The following is an 18,051-nucleotide window of genomic DNA, read 5'->3' as shown; positions in this document are numbered from 1 at the left end:
TAACAGGGTTGTTGTGGGCAGGGCTTTTTTTCTGGGAAAAGAGGTGGTGGAACTCAGGACCGCGCAATGACGTCACTTTGAGTTAGCTGGAACAAGGGGGGAGTTTTTTAAAGTTCAAATCGGCCTCGGCAAAAATGGTCACATGGCTGGTGGCCCCGCCCCCTGATCTCCAGACAGAGGGGAGTTGAGATTGCCCTCCACGCTGCTCAGCCACTCCGCACGGAGTGGAACTCCGTTCCCCCCACGTTCCCGCTGAAAAAAAGCCCTGGTTGTGGGTATAAAACAAGGGCAGAACCCATTAGGTTACTCTGGGCTCCGTGGAGGAAGGGTGGGATAAAAAAATGCAGCAAACAGACTGGACACACATGCCCAGGAAGGCACCTTTAGCCTTTTCCAAGCTGGCCATCAAGCGTATCTGTGCTGCCCCCTAGTGGTTCCTTGTTGCCATATTACTCCTACTGCCTTGCTTAGCACTATTATGAAACTTTCACACACGCAAAGGAGCAGGACTGAAAAACTCACGAGAATGCAATGCTTGAATGACTGATACAGAGGCGTCTTCTTGGATCCCCTTCTTCTGTTAAGTGTCAGGCAAACTCAAGTGAAGGGCAAGACCAGGTGGTCAGCCTTGTTTCCATTAAGGGCATCAAAACCCATAATGAAAGCAGTGAAATGGAGAAGCGTTCTGCTTGAATTTTGTCAGCAAATCATACCTTCCCTTTGAGAAGCAAACCTGTCATTCTCCCAGTGTTGTGACAGGCACATTTCATCAGACTGAGCCATGGAGACAGGAGACTTAATGTTTCCTGAACTGAGCAAGGAGGGAAAATGGCTCTTTATACTTACGCACCCTCACATCCCAGCTTGCTGATTGCCAGTGTTACTCATGGACACCCAGGTGCCTTTGAATCTTTGCTCCAGGGCCTTTAAAGGATGGAATTTGCACATACTCAGGTCCTCCTTTACCTTTTCAGTCTGCTCAACTGCATCCCCCCCCCCCCCGAACCCTTGAGCAGGTACCAGCGTCAAGCCTTGCTTCTATTTTGTTTTGGCAGCCTTCTGTGATCCACCCATTGTGGGGCTGTGCGGTTTCATGCATGTGGGTGCTCTCATATTTCCTAGCCTATGAAACCAGCACATAAAGGAGATAAGCTGAAGTCTAGTCTCAGGTGCATAGGGAAGTCTGCAGTAGTAGAACAAAAATTGAGTCCAGTAGCATCTTAACAACCAAGACATTTCCCCAAGGTATAAGTTTTCGCGAGTCAAAGCTCACTTCCTCAGATACCATCGGACTCTGTGTATCTGATAAAGTGAGCTTTGATTTACAAAAGCTTACACCCTCAAAAATTTGTTTTGGTGTTCAAGCTGCAGTCTAGTTTTTCCCTTTGCTAGGGATGCCCATTCAGGCACTGATCCTCTACATGCATTCTGATGAGATTTGATTCATTAAAACCCCACGTTTCTTCCCATTGGGGATGCAAAGTGGCAAACATTGTTCTCCTCTATTTTAATCTCACAACCCCATGAGATAAGTTAGGTTGTGTGTGTGTGTGACTGGCCCAAGGTTTGGAGAGCCAGTTTGGTGTAGTGGTTAAGAGCAGGAGGACTCTAATCTGGAAAACTGGGTTTGATTCCCCGCTCCTCCGCTTGAAGCCAGCTGGGTGACCTTGGGTCAGTCATAGCTCTCTCAGAGCTCTCAGCCCCACCCACCTCACGGTAATTGTTGTGAGGATAACAACACACTTTGTAAACTGCTCTGAGTGGGTGTTAAGTTGTCCTGAAGGGTGGTATATAAATCAAACATCATCATCACCCAGCAAGCTTCCATAGCAGAGGGAATCCAAACCTGGCTCTCCCAAATCCTAGCCCATCACTCTAACCACTTGCTCTGGTCTGAGAGCCTCAACATTAAGTAGATCCAGATGAGTTAGCTGTGTTATTCTGTAGTAGCAAAATAGTAGAGTCCAGTAGCACCTTTAGGTCTAACTAACTTAATTGTAGCATAAGCTTTCAAGAGCCACAGCTCTCTTTGTCAGATACATCTCATCTGACAAAGAGAGCTGTGGCTCTTGAAAGCTTATGCTACAATAAAGTTGGTTAGTCTTAAAGGTGCTACCGGACTCTTTAACATTAAGTAGCATTGTTCTGAAGCTTCTTCAGCTGCACTTCATGCCTGCCCTTCTGCTGGAACATCAAACTTTCCCCTCCTCTCCCCATCGCTTTTGCAGTTTTTGCGGGAAAATATTGTGGGGATGTCTGAGGAAGATTACAAACACTGGCTGCAGGGTAGAGTTCCAATTCAGAAACGAGCACGCAGTGCCCCACCGCTTTGATCGCAGAAGTCCAAGAGGTTGGCATCGGTCTCAAGAGATGACACACTTGCTGTTGAAGAGCTGCCGCAGAAGAGCATAGGGCAGCCACCGAGACGGCACAATCTGAAAAATCATTTGCCTGTTCCTGGGTTATAAGGGGCAGCTTCTGCCAACGGGCTTGGAGTATAGGAAGTGCTCATTCTCGAAAGTTTAGAATTGCATTGAGCCTATGCTAACTGCAAACTCAAAACCAGAGAGAATTGAACAGCCAAAGCCCGTTTCAACTTTGTGATGAATTTTTAGATACTAAGGTTTTGTTTAATGTTATCCTACATTTAATTTTTCAAGGTTTGGGGGAGGGAGTAAGAAGGGAGTAGTTCTGTGGAACCCTCTGACAGTTTGAGTCAGTGGCAGATTTTTGTATTTGTGTTGCATGTTTTTTGATTTATTAAAATTCTTTGAACATACAATCTTCCAAGCGTAATGTAATTAGTTCTCTGTAGCAAGCTTCCAGCGGAGGCTTCGTTGACATTCCAGTGTTCAGTATGTCCATCCTGTCACTGCCACCTTCTGAACCAATAGAGGGTTCCACTAAGTAACCAGCCACAGAACTGTTTCAAATAAGAACTGGTGTCTTAGGGGGGGAAAGCATCTGGAGACTCTTCCAGTTTCCTGGCTTATGGCAGCTAGAACCAGGACTAGAGCTCAGCAAGATGGTGACCAGGGACCTGAGCAGAACCATTTTATATGAGTGAATACATCTTTGCTCAAAAAACTCCTACACCCGAAAAAATAGTATATCTGGGAGTGTTCTAGGCTAGATTTTTATATGCAGGAAAATTTTGTTGCATGTAGGGAGGTGCGTTAAGTCAAGTGAGCCTTCACTTCACCTTAGTAAGGGCCAGATTCCACCTATCACCGTTCTGTGGTTGGATCACGACACGTTACTTAATGCTTAAAACAAGGCATGGGGGTGGGGTGGCAGCAAAGTGCAGCACTAGAGTGGCCCCAGGTATTCCTCCTATTCCTCTCTCTCACACACACAGCAGTAAAAGCAGCTTCATCTGGAGGGCAGTTTAGGTTTGAGACTTCTGTTTGACAATGCTGTGGTTCACAAGGGGCCTGTTTGTCATGTGCTGCTAAAGATGAAGGTGGGAAGGCATGGGGGGGCGGGGTTAAGCAGCTGCTGTGTGTGTAACAGAGAAGTCAGGCGGCGGGTGTGGTTGGTAAATAGCCTTTGAGGGCCTTTAGGATAAAGATCTCTTTTCTATCTTGAGACCCGTAGGTGTGGGGAATTTCACCACTAATGAATTCTACAGTTTAAGTAGAAGGTGTGCATTTTTAAAACTCTGTCATATCTCCCCTTAGTTGTCCTTTTTCTACACTGAAAAGCACAGACTCTTCAGCCTTTTCTCATAGGAAAGATGTACCAACCCCGTCATCATCCTGGTTGCTGCCTTCTGCATTTTTTTCCAGCTCTGAGATATCTGTTTTTAGATATGGTGACCAGCACTGTAGACAATATTCCAAATATTGTCTCCATAGAGCTCTACATGAGCTTTTTAACATTTCATTTTCAGTCCTTTTCCTAGTATTTTCCACCATGGAGTTTGCCTTTTTCACCACCGTGGTACACGGAGTCAACATTTTATTGAACTACAACCCCAAGATCTCTTTACCTCTTTCAGACACCATCAACACATACTTAAAGGTTGGGATTTTAAAAAATTGCTCCAGTATGCATCACCTCACACTTTATTTGAATCTTCCTTTCAGTGAAATCAATGGGCTTAGACTGGAGTAACTCTGCTTAGGATTTCACTGTTTGCTTCACTGTGTCAAAGCGTCACCAGATAGGAGGGGAAAAAATCAGAAAACTTCCTGAAAGAAGATTACAGCTGCATTAAATGGTTTCAGTCAAAGACAGTCAAGAGAATTATGTGGTTCTAAGAGCTCAGTAGCCAAAAGGCCACATACTGAACAGCCTTCTAGAGCAGACCAAGCCATAATCTAATTAAAATCTCACAGAGGTCAATGCTGAATACGGTTTCATTATCAAGAAAGGGGCACTGCCTTCTGACCTCAGAAACATGTCACTGAATTCTAGCAGTTAAGCAAGCCAACCTGTCATGTTGTAAAGGAGCAAAATACTTTACCACCAAGGTTCAATTCAAAGCTTTTTATTAATTAAACTGCCACTTAAACAGCCTGGTTTCCACCCCGCTCTCGCCTCTAATTTCTAAGGCTCTTCAAATGGTTTCACTTGCAGCTTTCATTACTGCAACAGCCAGTACATCAGCAGTACATAAAAACACCACCACTTGGCTTTCGGAGAGTTCTAGTTCCCACTTATACGCCTGGTGAGTGGAAATGGCTCCCTGAACACACGGGGGGAAATTCACCGCAGAAGCAACTACCAATCACTTGTCACCAATTAACAGGATTCCCTTTGCTGTGCATTCTGTATTCCAAAACAAAGGGGAGGAGGAGCAAATCTGAATTTTTTTTCTCAAACTAACAGAACTCTAAGTAAGGCTATTCTGGTATATTTCTTGTATTAAAATACTCCGGAAGCCCTTTTTGCAAGCTCCCATCAGAATTCGCATTTTCAAAAATGAAAATGTTTCCATTGGCTTCAGGTGGAAATGCTGATGCGGTGATGTGTCCCCAAAAGCCACCTTTCCCTTCTGCATCTCCCAAATCACGTCAGAATAGTGTCATCGATCTGTTCAACAGAGTCAGCTTGACTAGCGAGCTTCTTCAGAGATCGCCGGCAACTTTCATTGAGAAGTTCCAAGCTGGCAGCATCTAGGATCTTGCAGATGGACTGTAAGGAATAACGTCAAATGAAGGATATGAGAGGGGAAGAAGTCACTGCTGTTTATTATTCAGCGTTAGCAGTTATGTTAGACGAGACAAATGGTCCATCTAACTAAGTACTCTGCCTCCAAACAGTAGCCAGCCACACACACTGCATGCAATTCCTAGGCTGCCAGCGTTCAAACCTTTAACCTGGCTTTCTGTTCTGCGTCTCAATTCTTGCCCTTTCTTTACAGCTCACCTTTTACAATCTCTCTGCCCCTGTATCCTGTCCTCTTTCTACCTTCACTCTGCCAATTTTAAGCCACCTGGGAGTGTCCGGCTCTCTTAAATGAACCCCAAACACCCTTATGATGCTTCCTCTGTCCTGTTCCTTCTACTTTAAACCCCAGCTTATGCTGAAGCCTTTGAACTTCTCATAAGGAAAACACAGGCTTTAATTCATCCATTGTTACACGTGTATTCCCACCTCCCATACTGAAAGGGAGCAACCACTGGTGCCCACCCAAACTGAGGGACATGGAGCTCAGTGGCCACCACTGACCCCATTTTCCCAATACCTGTAAGAACACACAAAGCTACACTATACTGAGTCAATCTATCTCCAACCAGTGCAGCCCCCTTTGGTGGTTTTCTAACCCTGGGTCAGGAGCCAATATTGAGCCATAGCTACTGTAGGTGGGCTACAAAGCACTGGAGAGAGCGGGCTGGGATAGGAGAGTTTGGGAGACTCAATAGTAGCAAGCTTGGGTTTGACTCTGCAGAATGAACAGAATAACCATAAAACAGTTAGCTGATCAGAAATGCTAACATTGGAGATGGCAAGATGAGTCACTTTGAAGGGGGGGGGGGTCCCCCTTCTTAGAAATGAGTTCCATTTCAACAAGTTTGAGAACCAGTGGTCTACCGTGACAGGCAGTGATGAAATAGGACCTTGGTAAGGGTCTCCCTCAAATCTGCGCAACATTCTTTAAACCAGAAATGCTAATAATAAGGATTGCATGTGTGACCTTTACTCTTATGCTCTACATATAAGCTCAAGCCCCATGAACTGTCCTACACAAGTTGCAACCCCCACCCTTTGAAACACACACACACACACACACTCCTGCTGTGTGAAACACATTCATTCCACCCCATCCCAACAGAGAATCTGAGGATGGTCCATCTAGGTTCTTCCAATCTGCTATGCCCACCCTGTGTGCCCTTCTAGGATTGGTGATGGGTGTTGGAGAAAAGCACACACAGGCTTCAACCTCTAGGTGAGAGGGAGCAGCAGCAAGTTCCTAGTGCTTTATGACTGCAGAACAAAGGAAGAAATGAAAGCGAACTCGAATCCCCCACCCAGAAATACCTGAAGTACTTCCTCGCCTTCTCTCATCTTCAGGAGGTTAACGATGGCTTGGTCGCTGTAGGCCCTAACGCTGGTGTTCTTGTCTTTTGTGTTGTCCAGAAGAGCCTTGAGGATGGGCTTAGTCACCTGGGGATCCAGGGGAGGGAGGGGACTTTTATTTGCCCACCAAATCATCTTTTCTGCAACTAATTTGATGTCACTGGATGGGTTCTGGAGACACTATAGGAAGAAAAGACATACCTCAATTTGGATATAGGACTGGCAAGTAGTACAGAAACCTTGGTTGGGGAGGGGAGACGATGCTGTGGACTCTCTTCTGAAATAACCAACAGTCTCCTCCGGCTGGGCATTTGAGGGGATGAGCGGGGGGGGGGGGGGGGGAGATGCCTCTCAGGAAAGCTTGTCCACCACTGGCAGCCCTTTCAATGAAGAGCCCCCGATAAGCTTCCAAGGAAACCCATGGCTATTGCTGCATTCCTGCTGCACTCCAGTACTCTCTCTTTTGCATGCTAATTAGCCATTCTACGGTAGTTTTCATTTTTGCTTCTAGCTGACAGTATGTAAGCAGCAGGAGGCAACAGGAGTCATGCCAGCTGCCAGCTCACGTGGAGACAGCCACTCCCACGCATGCGTCCCGACGCTGCACATGTCTGACTCCTCCACGTCAAACGGTGCTGAGCAGAAGAGGGGAAAATGTAGGTAGAAAAAATAATGGAGATGGGTGCATCCCGGTCCCTCTCTACTGACAAAGGATAATAAGGGCATGAAGCAAAGAAACGTGTACTATTGATCGAGCTAGGAGCTCAAGGTGACCAGCAGACATTAGATTCCCAGCCTGTGGAGTGTCCAGGGGCTGAGAACAATATACTGTCCTTTGCCTGTACAAAGAACAGACACCAAACTGTATTTACCTCCAGAGAAAAGAACAGGAATAACCCAACTGTGAAGGTTGTCCATTGCAGCAGGAAGAATGACTATGCTGACTAAGAGACATTTGATTCTATCTTGCAATACAAGGGAAAGCTCAGGTTCTTTTGCTTTGGGCATCCTCACAAGTTCAAACATGGGTGTGATGTTCACCCCAGATAGGTCCCCTTAGCAGTCCGCGTGAAAGATAAATGCATTGCCTCTGAAGCTTCTGCAACGCTTCCACTGTACAGGAGGAGTAGCCCATCATAAGATGTTCTCCTCTTGCCTGAGAAAGAACCTGCACTTCCCCTGTCCGAGAACTCCAGGAGGAGAGCAGGATGCCTCCAAAAGGATCTGCTCCAAGTTACAGAAGCAGGGTACTCATACAAGGCAGCTTTGAGCCATTTACCAGAAAACAGTTCTCTAGCCAGTCAGTCAATCTGTTCTGGAAACTAGAATGCCACGTCTGATATACTCACCTTAATGAAGAGGTTGGAGAGTTTGGGTGGCATGTTTCCTGCACTGGCCTCTATGTGATGTTTCATGAGGAAGCCCATCCCTCTGATGCCGCTGATAGCTATTGGGATCTGCACCGTCAGGAGGAAAGCAAGAAAGTGAACCAGCTCTCCTGTGCCAAGCAGGCTGGAATACATCTCTAAACGGCAATGCACCACTGGAATTTGCTCATGCGGTTCTCATAGTGTGGCCTGATTCTCATATGCATGGCTGTCACTCAGCTATCACATTTACTGCTGTTCATGACAACAGGAGATACAAGGCTATGGTCTGTGGTGGCTCATTCACACGTGCAGGAAATAAACAAACATGCATGTGTGAACTCAGTCTGTCTCCCCTAAAATAGGCTTCAGTGCTTGTTCGTGAATCATCAGCCAATTCGCTTGAGAGTTACTTTTGGTAGCATGTTAAAAGTACTGGGGGGAAATAAAGCAAACTCTAGTCCTACTCTAGAGCCTCTCTGGGAGCATCTAACATGCCATTTCCTCTACTCTATTCCTTTTATCTCCCTCACCTACAGAGGCCACAGAAGAATTTTCCAAGTTAATCTGCCTTTTGACTCCTTGAGCCCAGGACAACCAAAGTGTGTATTTCCTTGTCCTTAGGAGACTTGACCAGTCAGAGTTTGAGCACTGATCCACTCATTTAGAAGATCATGAGCCATGCTCTCAGGAACACTTTGATTGCAAGATGGGTGTGTGTGTGTCAATGCATCACCACGTCAAACCCCAGTGCATGCAGAAAATCGGGGTTCTAGCTTAGCACTCTCTCCAATGTCCTAGGTTTATTTCTACATTCAGTGAGAGCTTTATTTTAATGTCTAGGAACAATGAAACATGTAACTTCCAGCTGCATCTGGAAGCAGCACACGCCTAAGAAAATGAGTTGTATGATTTTGCTTATTTGGGTTACTTGCCTCTAAGAAACCCGTTTAAGGCATTAACATGGAGCCCTTAAGAAATACCTCTCACAGCCACCATGGAAGGAGATGCTTACCCGGTCAGCAGTGGCATTACTGAAGATCATTTCATGGACACTGTTGAAGTATTTGGGAGCGCACACTTTGTCGGGAGCCACGTTGACAGCCACAGAAAGCGCCAGGCTGCGCCCGTGCCTCACCATCCAGTCAATGCCAGAGACATCAGCTGCAAAGCAAGAGCAAGACCCTGGGTGTGGCAACACTTTGGAAGGGGAGCCCATGCTCTGCAATCTCAACTCAGATGTCTCAAAGATCAACATAACTTGATGCAGGGATGGGTGGGAGCTTCAATGCAAGGATGTGGATATATTTGTAACATACTGACCCCACCTTCCCCACCATAATTCTAAAATGCAGTAAATCTATGCACTAACTAGACCATAAAAGCAAACCAACCCCTGGCATACTGACGAATTTGATATACACTGTCACAGTGGACACACGGAATACCTTGATCAGAACTAACCAGGCTTTTTCCCCTCTCTTGGGAACCACTGTTCACCATCTGCCAAAGCATACCTAGTAAATGATTGAGGAGAACATGGTTAAGTTCTTCTTCTGTTAGAAATGCACATAGCTCCCCCAGGCAGCCAGCCGAGGCCGTGCGGGTGGCATCCTGATAAGGAAAAGAAAGGAATCTTTAATTGTGAATGAAGGTTGTCACCAAGGTAACACAGCTGGTTCACACATGCACAATGCTGGTTTTCTCTAGTCTCCACTACTGTACACTCAATGGTTGGCAGCAGAGAGTGTAAACTTGTAACCTGTGAATGTTCACTGTGAAGGTAAAAGAAAAGCTCTGGAAAAGGCGCCTCCCACTCCAGCCCAGGCCAAATCTTTCATCAATGAAATAAAAAGCCACCTCCTACTGCACGATGAGATCACCCTATTATCTGGGCCCCTGGATTATAGCAAGGAAGAGAAATTCTTCCTGGCATCAGTTCAGCAAGGCCCTTTTCCACATGCCCATCATCAAGCCAGGAACATGCAGGTACGGACTGGCCCAAAGTTGAGAGATTAAGAAAAGTTTTGCTGACTTAGCTAGCAGGCCAGAAAGTCATACTCTGTCAGAGGTTATAAAAATGCCTTAAAGAGACAGAAACCTCCCTTGCAGGACTGCACCAAACATCAGTCGAGTTCAGCATTCTAAGACATCTCTGGAAAACTTTAAAAGCAGGGCACAAAGCAACTTGGAAAAACCCTCTGCACTAATTTCTGTACCATTGATACTACCTCCTGTGGAAGAAGAGTCTCGTGCACCCTTTCTGAACACCACAAGAAGAGGGCTTCACTGGACTATTGATATCTCATGGGGCCTCTGCTGGAAGGGCCTTAGTGAGGCTATTCTGAACACTGGAGAGACCACAAAGCAAAGTCCCTGCTCAATATTACCAGTACTTGTCATGGGGCCCATTGAATCTCTCTCTTACTTGGACATCCACACAATTCATCTGGGATTGGTCATCATGAGCCTCTAACAAGTCCCCAACCCTTTTCACCCTGTGGGGACTTCTGGAATTCTGACACCGTATGGTGGATGCAGCCACAAAATGGCTGCTTCAGGAGGTGGAGCCAGCTACAAAATGGCTGCCACACAAGGCAAAGCCATTCCCACAGAGGAAGCCCAAGCGCAGGGAGAAGAGAGGTAATTTTAAAATATATTGGAAAAGAGCAGTGAGAAAGAACAAAACAAACGCTGTAGGGACAGCTGCCACTGAAAAAAGGGCATTTGAATGTGCGCATCTAACCAGATATTCAGTGGCAATTCAGAAACCCTGCTGTGCAAACAGCCCCACTCACTTTCTAAAAACACTTGGTGGGTGCCAAGAAAGGTGTCTGCAGGTGCCATGATGCCCACTGTATCACGTTGGAGACCCCTGGAGTAGCAGCTAATGCAACTAGCTAAGACTAGGGACAGCCTGGGTTCAAATCCTGCTCAGTCATGGGGTTCCTGGTGGGCTAGTCTTTTAGCCTTACCTACCTCTTACGATGATTGTGAGAATGGAATGTGTTTGTGGGAAGGAGATAATATATGCTGCCCATGGAAGAGGGAGGACAGAAACATGCAATAAATAAATTTAGGTTTAGGTACAGTATCTGTACCTAAACACATGAAGCTGTCTTATACCACTGGCCTACCTGGCGCACTAGTGCCCACTGAAACTGGCAGCAGCTCTTTGAAGAACAGAACCCCTTTCCCAGTCCTGTTACCCGAGATCCCTTTTTAACCCAAGACAGGAGCGTGAAACTTCCAAGCCTGCAAAGCCCCTGCTCTGCTCCTGCACCCGTCACAGTCGCTGAGCTTCAGATTGGACTGTCCTACCAATCAGTACCTCGTCATGTCCCAGCATGCCTAGAAGCACCGTGGTGATGTTCTTCCGAACTGCTGCATCTACTTTGGCCCCAGCCCCCTGAGTCACGAAGCGCAGGGCTTGCAGCATGGTGTCCCTGAAAAGCAATTGCAAGTATCCGTCAGAGAGCTCCTTAGCACACCCCCCCAAAAGGGGAAGCAAGACATACTAGAGCCTGCTCTACCATGAGTAGATCTGGGGCGTCACTAAAGTGGCAGGTGAACAGATCTCTACCCTCCAAGTGGACACGCCCCATTCGGAAGTTGTCCTGCGTAATCCTAATTCCCTTCTTTGCACAAGACAGCCTTTCTGTGGACTGCAGAGGGGGAAATGAGAGGACGACCATGGCAGGCTGCCCGTTGAAGCGTCTGCCACAGACACAGAGAGGTCTAAGACCAGCCTTTACTCAAGGCAGGCAACACCAAGCTGAGGGAAGTCTCTAAAATCCAGGAGGCCTCCTGAAACTATGAAGAAGACTGCAGCTTTGTGCCAAAGAAAGCAAAGAGGTGCGTGTATCATTTTCCTAGCAACAAAAAACAGGTTGCAAGTATAATAAAAACCTTCTTGAGAGGTGGGGTAAAAAGTCTTTTAAACAAACAAAAACTTTGTTGGCTCAGCTTCCTTTGAACCCCAACACGCTAATATGGGGGAAAGAGGGTTGGAGGTGTCTGGAATCACACCGCTGGATGCTAGAACGACATAGCAGGAGCTGAAAAAGAAACCCCAACACAGCAGAACAAGCAGGACTTGAATAGGGGCGGCAGCGGATGACTCTGCGTGGCTCTGCCTCTGGGGCCAGTGGGAGCAGTAGCCCACCCAGCTGCCCCCCCCCTCTCCACTGACAAAGCAAAACGGCCTTTTCTACAGTCGCTTCGACTGCCTGACTCACCTGACACCAGACTCCTCGCTGGTGCGGATGCCATTCAATAGTTCAGTAAAGAGCGGGTCGACTTTGGCGTGGATGGTAATCAGCTTGCCAAGTGCATCTGCAGCCTTGAGACGGACCACGCGGTTGGGGTCTTGCAGGGCTTTAGTGAAGGTCGTTTGCAGCTGAGGCAAGAAGGGCTTCAAGGCAATGCCCACCTGTACAAGTTGGGGAGATGTGCTCCAGTTCAAGCAAAGACAATTCCCTAACAGAAATCCCGAAAAGACAATAAAAGGCAAGCCACAAGGAATTTCTGCCATAGGGATCCACTATCACCAGGTTTTTAAGAGTAAGATTCCCATCCTCGCAGTGTCAGGGGCCCGTTTGAAAATATGATGGTGACATCTATCCCCACAACCCCCGCCCCGGCCCCAACACACAATCAGCGTTGAGAAGGCAAGGATAAAACAAATTCAAATGCACTGTTTTTTCTCCAAACCGCATGCTTGTTGTGGCTGACAAGTAACTTGCTTCTTCCTTTCAGCAAGGCATTTTAAGTAGTTGAATTCCTGAAGGTATGTATCAAGACGATTTGATAGTGACACCTCGTGTTTCAAGATGCTTGGGATTTCTCTAACCGCCGCCCCTCCCTCCAATTATTTTTCCAGCTTACCTTGGCGAGCAGAAGGCTTAGGGTTTCGAGCAAAGCCACCTTGACGTTCCAACTGAACCTGTCTCCCAGAATGCGGATGAGAGGCCCTGTAATGCTCACGACAGAAGGCTTCAGGGCCTCTGCGGAGGTCAGTTTGATCACAAGCCCCAAAGCCTTGGCAGCTTCTTCCTTCTGTTCTGAGCTGCCTGTGAGGACGCCCTCCCGCAGCACAGGAAGAATGGAAGTCACACCCTGGAACGGAAACAGCGTAGGCAAACTGAAGTTAAAAAGGAAAGCGGGACTAATTGTACCATTGCTTTCTATTCAGCTGGAAGAAGAATAAGCAAAAAAAGAGGTCAAGGCCAATTCATCCATCTCAGGAGACAGGCCCAGCAATACCCAGATTGACTCCGCTTTCTGACCTTGGAGGTTTTAGGACATCAGCCTCTAGCCAGCACAGTGATCCGCTTGTCTTTTAGGCAAACAGAGCATGCCGTGTGGGTGAGCAGAGAGGGTATCTACATGCTGGAGAGCTCCAGTTTCTGCTTCCCACCCCCCCACCCCACTGGGGTCTCAGTTAGAGCAAGGAAGAGGGGAGGCAAAATTGGGAGATTTTCTGTAACCTAGTGATTGCACCATGGTAATTGTACCATGGAGACACTGGCCTGTTTTAGAGCAACTCCTGGGTCCCCAGAACAACAGACAGGCCCACTGAGCTAAGTCCAGAACGTGGGAGACCAGCAGAGAATCGTATGCCATGGAACTGAATGACTAGTAGTAGGGGTGTGCACCCCGAAAATATATTTAGGGTTTACCCTAAACAGGAAATATATTCAGAAATACTCAAAACCTGAAGCGGCAAGCCGCTTCAGATTCAGGTATTTTAATCACTTCAGCATGCTCTGTAAAGATTCGGAGCATTCCAAAGTGATTTAGGGAACTGGGATTTCGCCCAGCACCCCCAAACCCCCCCACTTAGCCCCCCCTCCCTTCCAACCCACTTACCTGGCCCTTTAAAGATCCCTTTAAATTATCAGCTGGCAGGTGGCAGGGGGGAACGAGGCGGGAGTTCCTCAGGCCCAGCAGCACAGGGTGAACAAGGCACCAGGGACGAGGCGCAGACTGAAGCCCGCCTCCCCGCCGCTCTCTTCACCCATTGCTGATGGGGGCAGGGAGTTCCCCGGCCCCGGCAGCACTGGGTGAACGAGGCGCCTAGGGACGAGGCGGGGGCTGAAGCCCGTTTCCCTGCTGCCCCCTTCATCCATTGCTGACAGGGCAGGGAGTTCCCTGGCCCCGGCAGCACTGGGTGAATGAGACGCCCGGGACAAAGCATGGGCTAAAGCCCGCCTACGCGCCACCCCCTTCACCCATTGCTGACGGGACCAGGGAGTTCCCCAGCACCGGGTGACCAAGGCACCAGGGATAAGGTGCGGGCTGAAGCCCGCCTCCCCACCACCCCCTTCACCTATTGCTGACAGGGCCAGGGAGTTCCCCGTCCCCAGCAGCACCGGGTGAATGAGGTGCCCAGGGACGAGGCCCGCCTCCCAGCCGCCCCCTTCACCCATGGCTGACTGGGCCAAGGAACTCCCTGGCCCCGGCAGCACCAGGTGAATGGAGCACCTGGCGGCGAGGTGCAGGCTTAAGCCTATGTCCCCGCCGTTCTCATCCCTTGATGCAAGAGGGGTGGGGAGAATTTCCCTGTCCCCCTCGCATCAGGAGAGCAGCGCCGCCAGGCTGCTGCACCCAGTCTGAGAGCAGCGGGGAGAACCTCCTTGTCCCTCTTGCATTGGGAGAGCGGTGCCATCGAGCTGGTGCACCTGGTGCGAGAGCAGCAGGGAGATCCTCCCTATCCCTTTCGCGTTGGGATAGCGGCGTCGCAATCCTGAATCTTTGCAAATTGGGTCTGATTTGTGTATTTTCCCCAAATTGGAAAGCCGCATTGCACATCCCTACTGGCAAGATGCTCAAACAGAACTCTACCAGCACTGTGTTAACATGCTGGTCCTCTTGACACATGTGAACTACGTTAGGAACTGCTGTGATGAGTCAAGTCCTCCTGCACTCATTTTTATCTTCAACTGTTACCTTTTTGGGAATGCAGAATCCAGGCACGTGCTCTCCAGTGGCCTCATTCCCCACCATGCGAATATCCCTGTGTAGATCATCAATGAGAGCCAGCTGGTTGCCAGCATCCAATTTCTGGGAAAGGAAGCAGAACAAAGTCTATATGGTTTGAATGCCCCACAACCACTAACAATCCTTTCAACTTTCATTAGGAAAGTAACCCAACATGCACACAGACCTTCACGTATACAACTTCTTTTCACATATGGTCACTCCACTATAAGGACTCCTTTATGAAACAATTTATAACAACAGAGGAAAAATCTGCACGGCCTGGAATGTGCATGAACTCATGAAATTGAGGGGTCTCGATCAAATGGTAAAGATGCACTTTGCCAGCTCAGCATTAAATTTGTAGTCCCTGGGGTTATAATAAAAAAAAATACCCTAAATACACACGAGGACTTCTTGTTACAGAGTCAAAGTGAGTGTCTGTGTTGAGTTAACTGGCCACAAAAGCACAACCACTTCGCTGTTTTATTTGGAGAGAAAAGCAGGCTATAAAGCCCAGCACACTCTACGTCCTGTCAGTGAATCCAAACACTGCCATGAACAACCAGGCTTATCCATGGCCAACATCTCATCTCCACCCCCAACATGAAATTCTAAATTTCATGTTTTGCGAATGAAGCGAACGATCAGCTACCAGAGCCAATTATGACTTAAAAGAAGATACGTTACACTCCTAATGAGCCCCGATGGCCGAGTCTGTTAACTTGTAGAGGCAGAATTTGAACTACGCAAGATGAACACCTTAAGTCTTCCATCGTGCAGCTTTGACTGAATACCAATGAGTGGGGGTGGATGAACCAAGACTTCCTTACTGGGGTGGGGGTGGATATGCTCACTAGCAGGGACTTAAAAAAAGAAAAAAACCAAGAGAACCCACCACCACCACCCCTGATTATAAAATGAACATCAAATACCATGGAGGCAAAACCAATCAAGGACATAATCACACAAATGGTACAGAGAACATCTTTCCATTCTAATTAGTGTGACTATGACCTTTCTTGATTGACTTTGCTACATCGTATCCAATACTGATTTCATAACAATCATTTACATTTGACTTTGTAATATATTTATTTATGAACTTGTTTTGTTTCATTTTTCTAAAGTTATTTTGAGGAGCTCCTCTTGTTTCTCTGATCCTGTCCTGATAGTGGCATTTTACAAAGCCCGACCATCCGTTGCTCCGTCTTAGAAACAGCCTGCCCCCCTGCCCCCCCCGCCCCCATTCTACCTTAGTGATGGCATTGAGCGCATCCCAGCTTTCATTCAGAACCACCGAGTTTGTGTCATTGAAGAGCCGGATCAAGCCCGAGACCAGATTCCGTAGATGGGCTGTGTAATCTGCTTTGGTCTTGGAGCAGTAGATGTTCAGAATGACAGCCGCCGCCTGCCGCAACCCCACCTCAGGACTGCGAGTCGCTTCTAATAGGTCTTCAATGATAATCCTCTGCCCGGCCTCATCTTCCACTGATAGGATGACAGCCTGGCAATTGGCCATCTCCTGAAACATCGAGGCAAATGATGTCTTAAGTTTTGGGCCACGGTTTTACCCTTCAGGGTAATCTGTTCGAGACTGGCAGCCCTTCCATGTGAAGATCTAGAACCCCTTCTTTTAACAGCCTAGACCAAGCCACTCCATTTCTATTGTTCAACAGATAAGCATCAAAACCAAAAAATAGGCAGAGCAATGTATTTGAAAGATACAAAAATATGGATAAAATCTTAACACCAGGTTTGACCTGTGGGGTGCACTCGCTTCACCCTGGGGTTTCCTGCATTGCCCTCTTCTCCAACACCCATGCCACTTTTCACATATACCATGTGGCTTCTGACTTGGCAGGCACCCACTGAGCAGAAAATTTGACCCTGTGAGCACACTGACTTGCCTCAGCCAAGGTTTCTCTGGCTGAGCCCAAAATGGGACTGCTTCTTTCAATGCTATTGGGCAGCCCTGCTGTCAGAAAATGTGAGGTTGTACCTCTGGACAGATTTTCCCATTTCCTCTTCCTTCTAATGTTCAAGAGAGAAGTAGTATTTTTTTGCTGCTTCTGAGCTAGCCCGCATGCTCTCTGAGCCCAGGAGACAGCCCCCATCTGACCCACAGGGGATGGACAGTGGAGGTAGCCAAGGAATGAAGAAGCATGCCACTGCTGCTCTACACATTTGAGACGACTACTCCGGGCCCGCAGGGCAGCCCACGGCAGCATCAGAATGTCTGTTGCAGCCCGGCCACCTTCAAGACTACAAAGCGCCACCCGCCCGGCATTTGGTTTCCATGGTCACTGTGTAGTGCAAGGGGATGGGGCTGCCACATGGAGAGATCGATGGCATCATATCCGTACAGGGACTCTTCCATCTGGTAAGCCACATGCAAGCTGCAGCTTCTCACATTGTTTTATTAATGCCATACCGCTTAACTCTACCTCGCTGCAGAAACATGTTTCACAAATAAATAATTAGATAGTCCACAATCCACTGCACACAAACTATTTTCCTGGTTGTGGAATGCTACTGCACTGGTGCAATTCCAAACAGCTTCTACACAGCAACTATTTCATGAGAAGGCAGCCTTAGTCGCAAAATACTAAAAATCTCCCTGGTCCTAGCCACCTCCCCCTTCCCCAGTTTTTTACCTTGGCTCACTTTCTTCTCTGAGGACCTACCTGCTGCTCTTCACTTGTTCCAAGCTTCTCCTTCAGTGCCGACATCATGGCAGGCAAAATTACACCAAGGTGCCGGGTGAGAGCATCCCCAGCCACCGTTGAGAGGAATGCCAGGACTCTCGTGTTCACAGGAGGGGAAATGAGCTAAGGGGGAAAAAGAAAACAACTTTATTGCAGGGAAAGCATCCTGAACTGGTGGCCCCAACACTGCACTAGCATTATGCTCTGCTCCCTCATTTGAACTGTGACCCCAGTTTCTTCACAGGAATCTGGACTTGCCACTGGCTGTTCACTCACCCAGTCTCAGTACTTTGATGAGTGAAACGTTGTACTTTGATAAGTGAAGCGCATGCTTTTTTGAAAATCTTTGAATTCATACTTTACATTTTCTGTGGGGCGGGCTACGGCTCAGGGATGAAACACATGCTTTACACCACAGGATATCCAGGGTTCAATTCCCAGCATCTCTTGTTAAAAGTCATCTCAGAAAG

General features: G+C 47.7%; 2 protein-coding genes across 2 annotated transcripts in view; one reads left to right on the top strand and one right to left on the bottom strand.

Annotated features, from left to right (window-relative positions):
* Window positions 1-2,782, top strand: part of CCDC60 (coiled-coil domain containing 60) — a 62,690-nt gene extending 59,908 nt beyond the window's left edge. Inside the window, exon 16 of the mRNA XM_054996704.1 lies at window positions 2,229-2,782. Within this exon, the coding sequence (XP_054852679.1) occupies window positions 2,229-2,333 (105 nt within the window). The 3' untranslated portion in view covers window positions 2,334-2,782. The remainder of the gene's footprint in view (window positions 1-2,228) is intronic.
* A 1,694-nt stretch (window positions 2,783-4,476) lies between these two features.
* The window catches only part of GCN1 (GCN1 activator of EIF2AK4), a 64,400-nt gene continuing 50,825 nt past the window's right edge, over window positions 4,477-18,051 (bottom strand). The window contains exons 48-58 of the mRNA XM_054996069.1: window positions 17,561-17,704; window positions 16,129-16,398; window positions 14,844-14,957; window positions 12,780-13,010; window positions 12,131-12,324; window positions 11,224-11,338; window positions 9,410-9,506; window positions 8,908-9,056; window positions 7,875-7,982; window positions 6,487-6,705; window positions 4,477-5,139 (exon numbers count right to left, since the gene is read on the bottom strand). Coding sequence (XP_054852044.1) covers window positions 5,014-5,139; window positions 6,487-6,705; window positions 7,875-7,982; window positions 8,908-9,056; window positions 9,410-9,506; window positions 11,224-11,338; window positions 12,131-12,324; window positions 12,780-13,010; window positions 14,844-14,957; window positions 16,129-16,398; window positions 17,561-17,704 — 1,767 coding nt within the window. The 3' untranslated portion in view covers window positions 4,477-5,013. The remainder of the gene's footprint in view (window positions 5,140-6,486; window positions 6,706-7,874; window positions 7,983-8,907; window positions 9,057-9,409; window positions 9,507-11,223; window positions 11,339-12,130; window positions 12,325-12,779; window positions 13,011-14,843; window positions 14,958-16,128; window positions 16,399-17,560; window positions 17,705-18,051) is intronic.

This window comes from Eublepharis macularius, chromosome 13 (genome assembly GCF_028583425.1).
Source record: "Eublepharis macularius isolate TG4126 chromosome 13, MPM_Emac_v1.0, whole genome shotgun sequence".
NCBI lineage: Eukaryota > Metazoa > Chordata > Lepidosauria > Squamata > Eublepharidae > Eublepharis > Eublepharis macularius.
The sequence above is the reverse complement of the archived record's forward strand: the minus strand, read 5'-3'. Positions and strand labels throughout refer to the sequence as shown.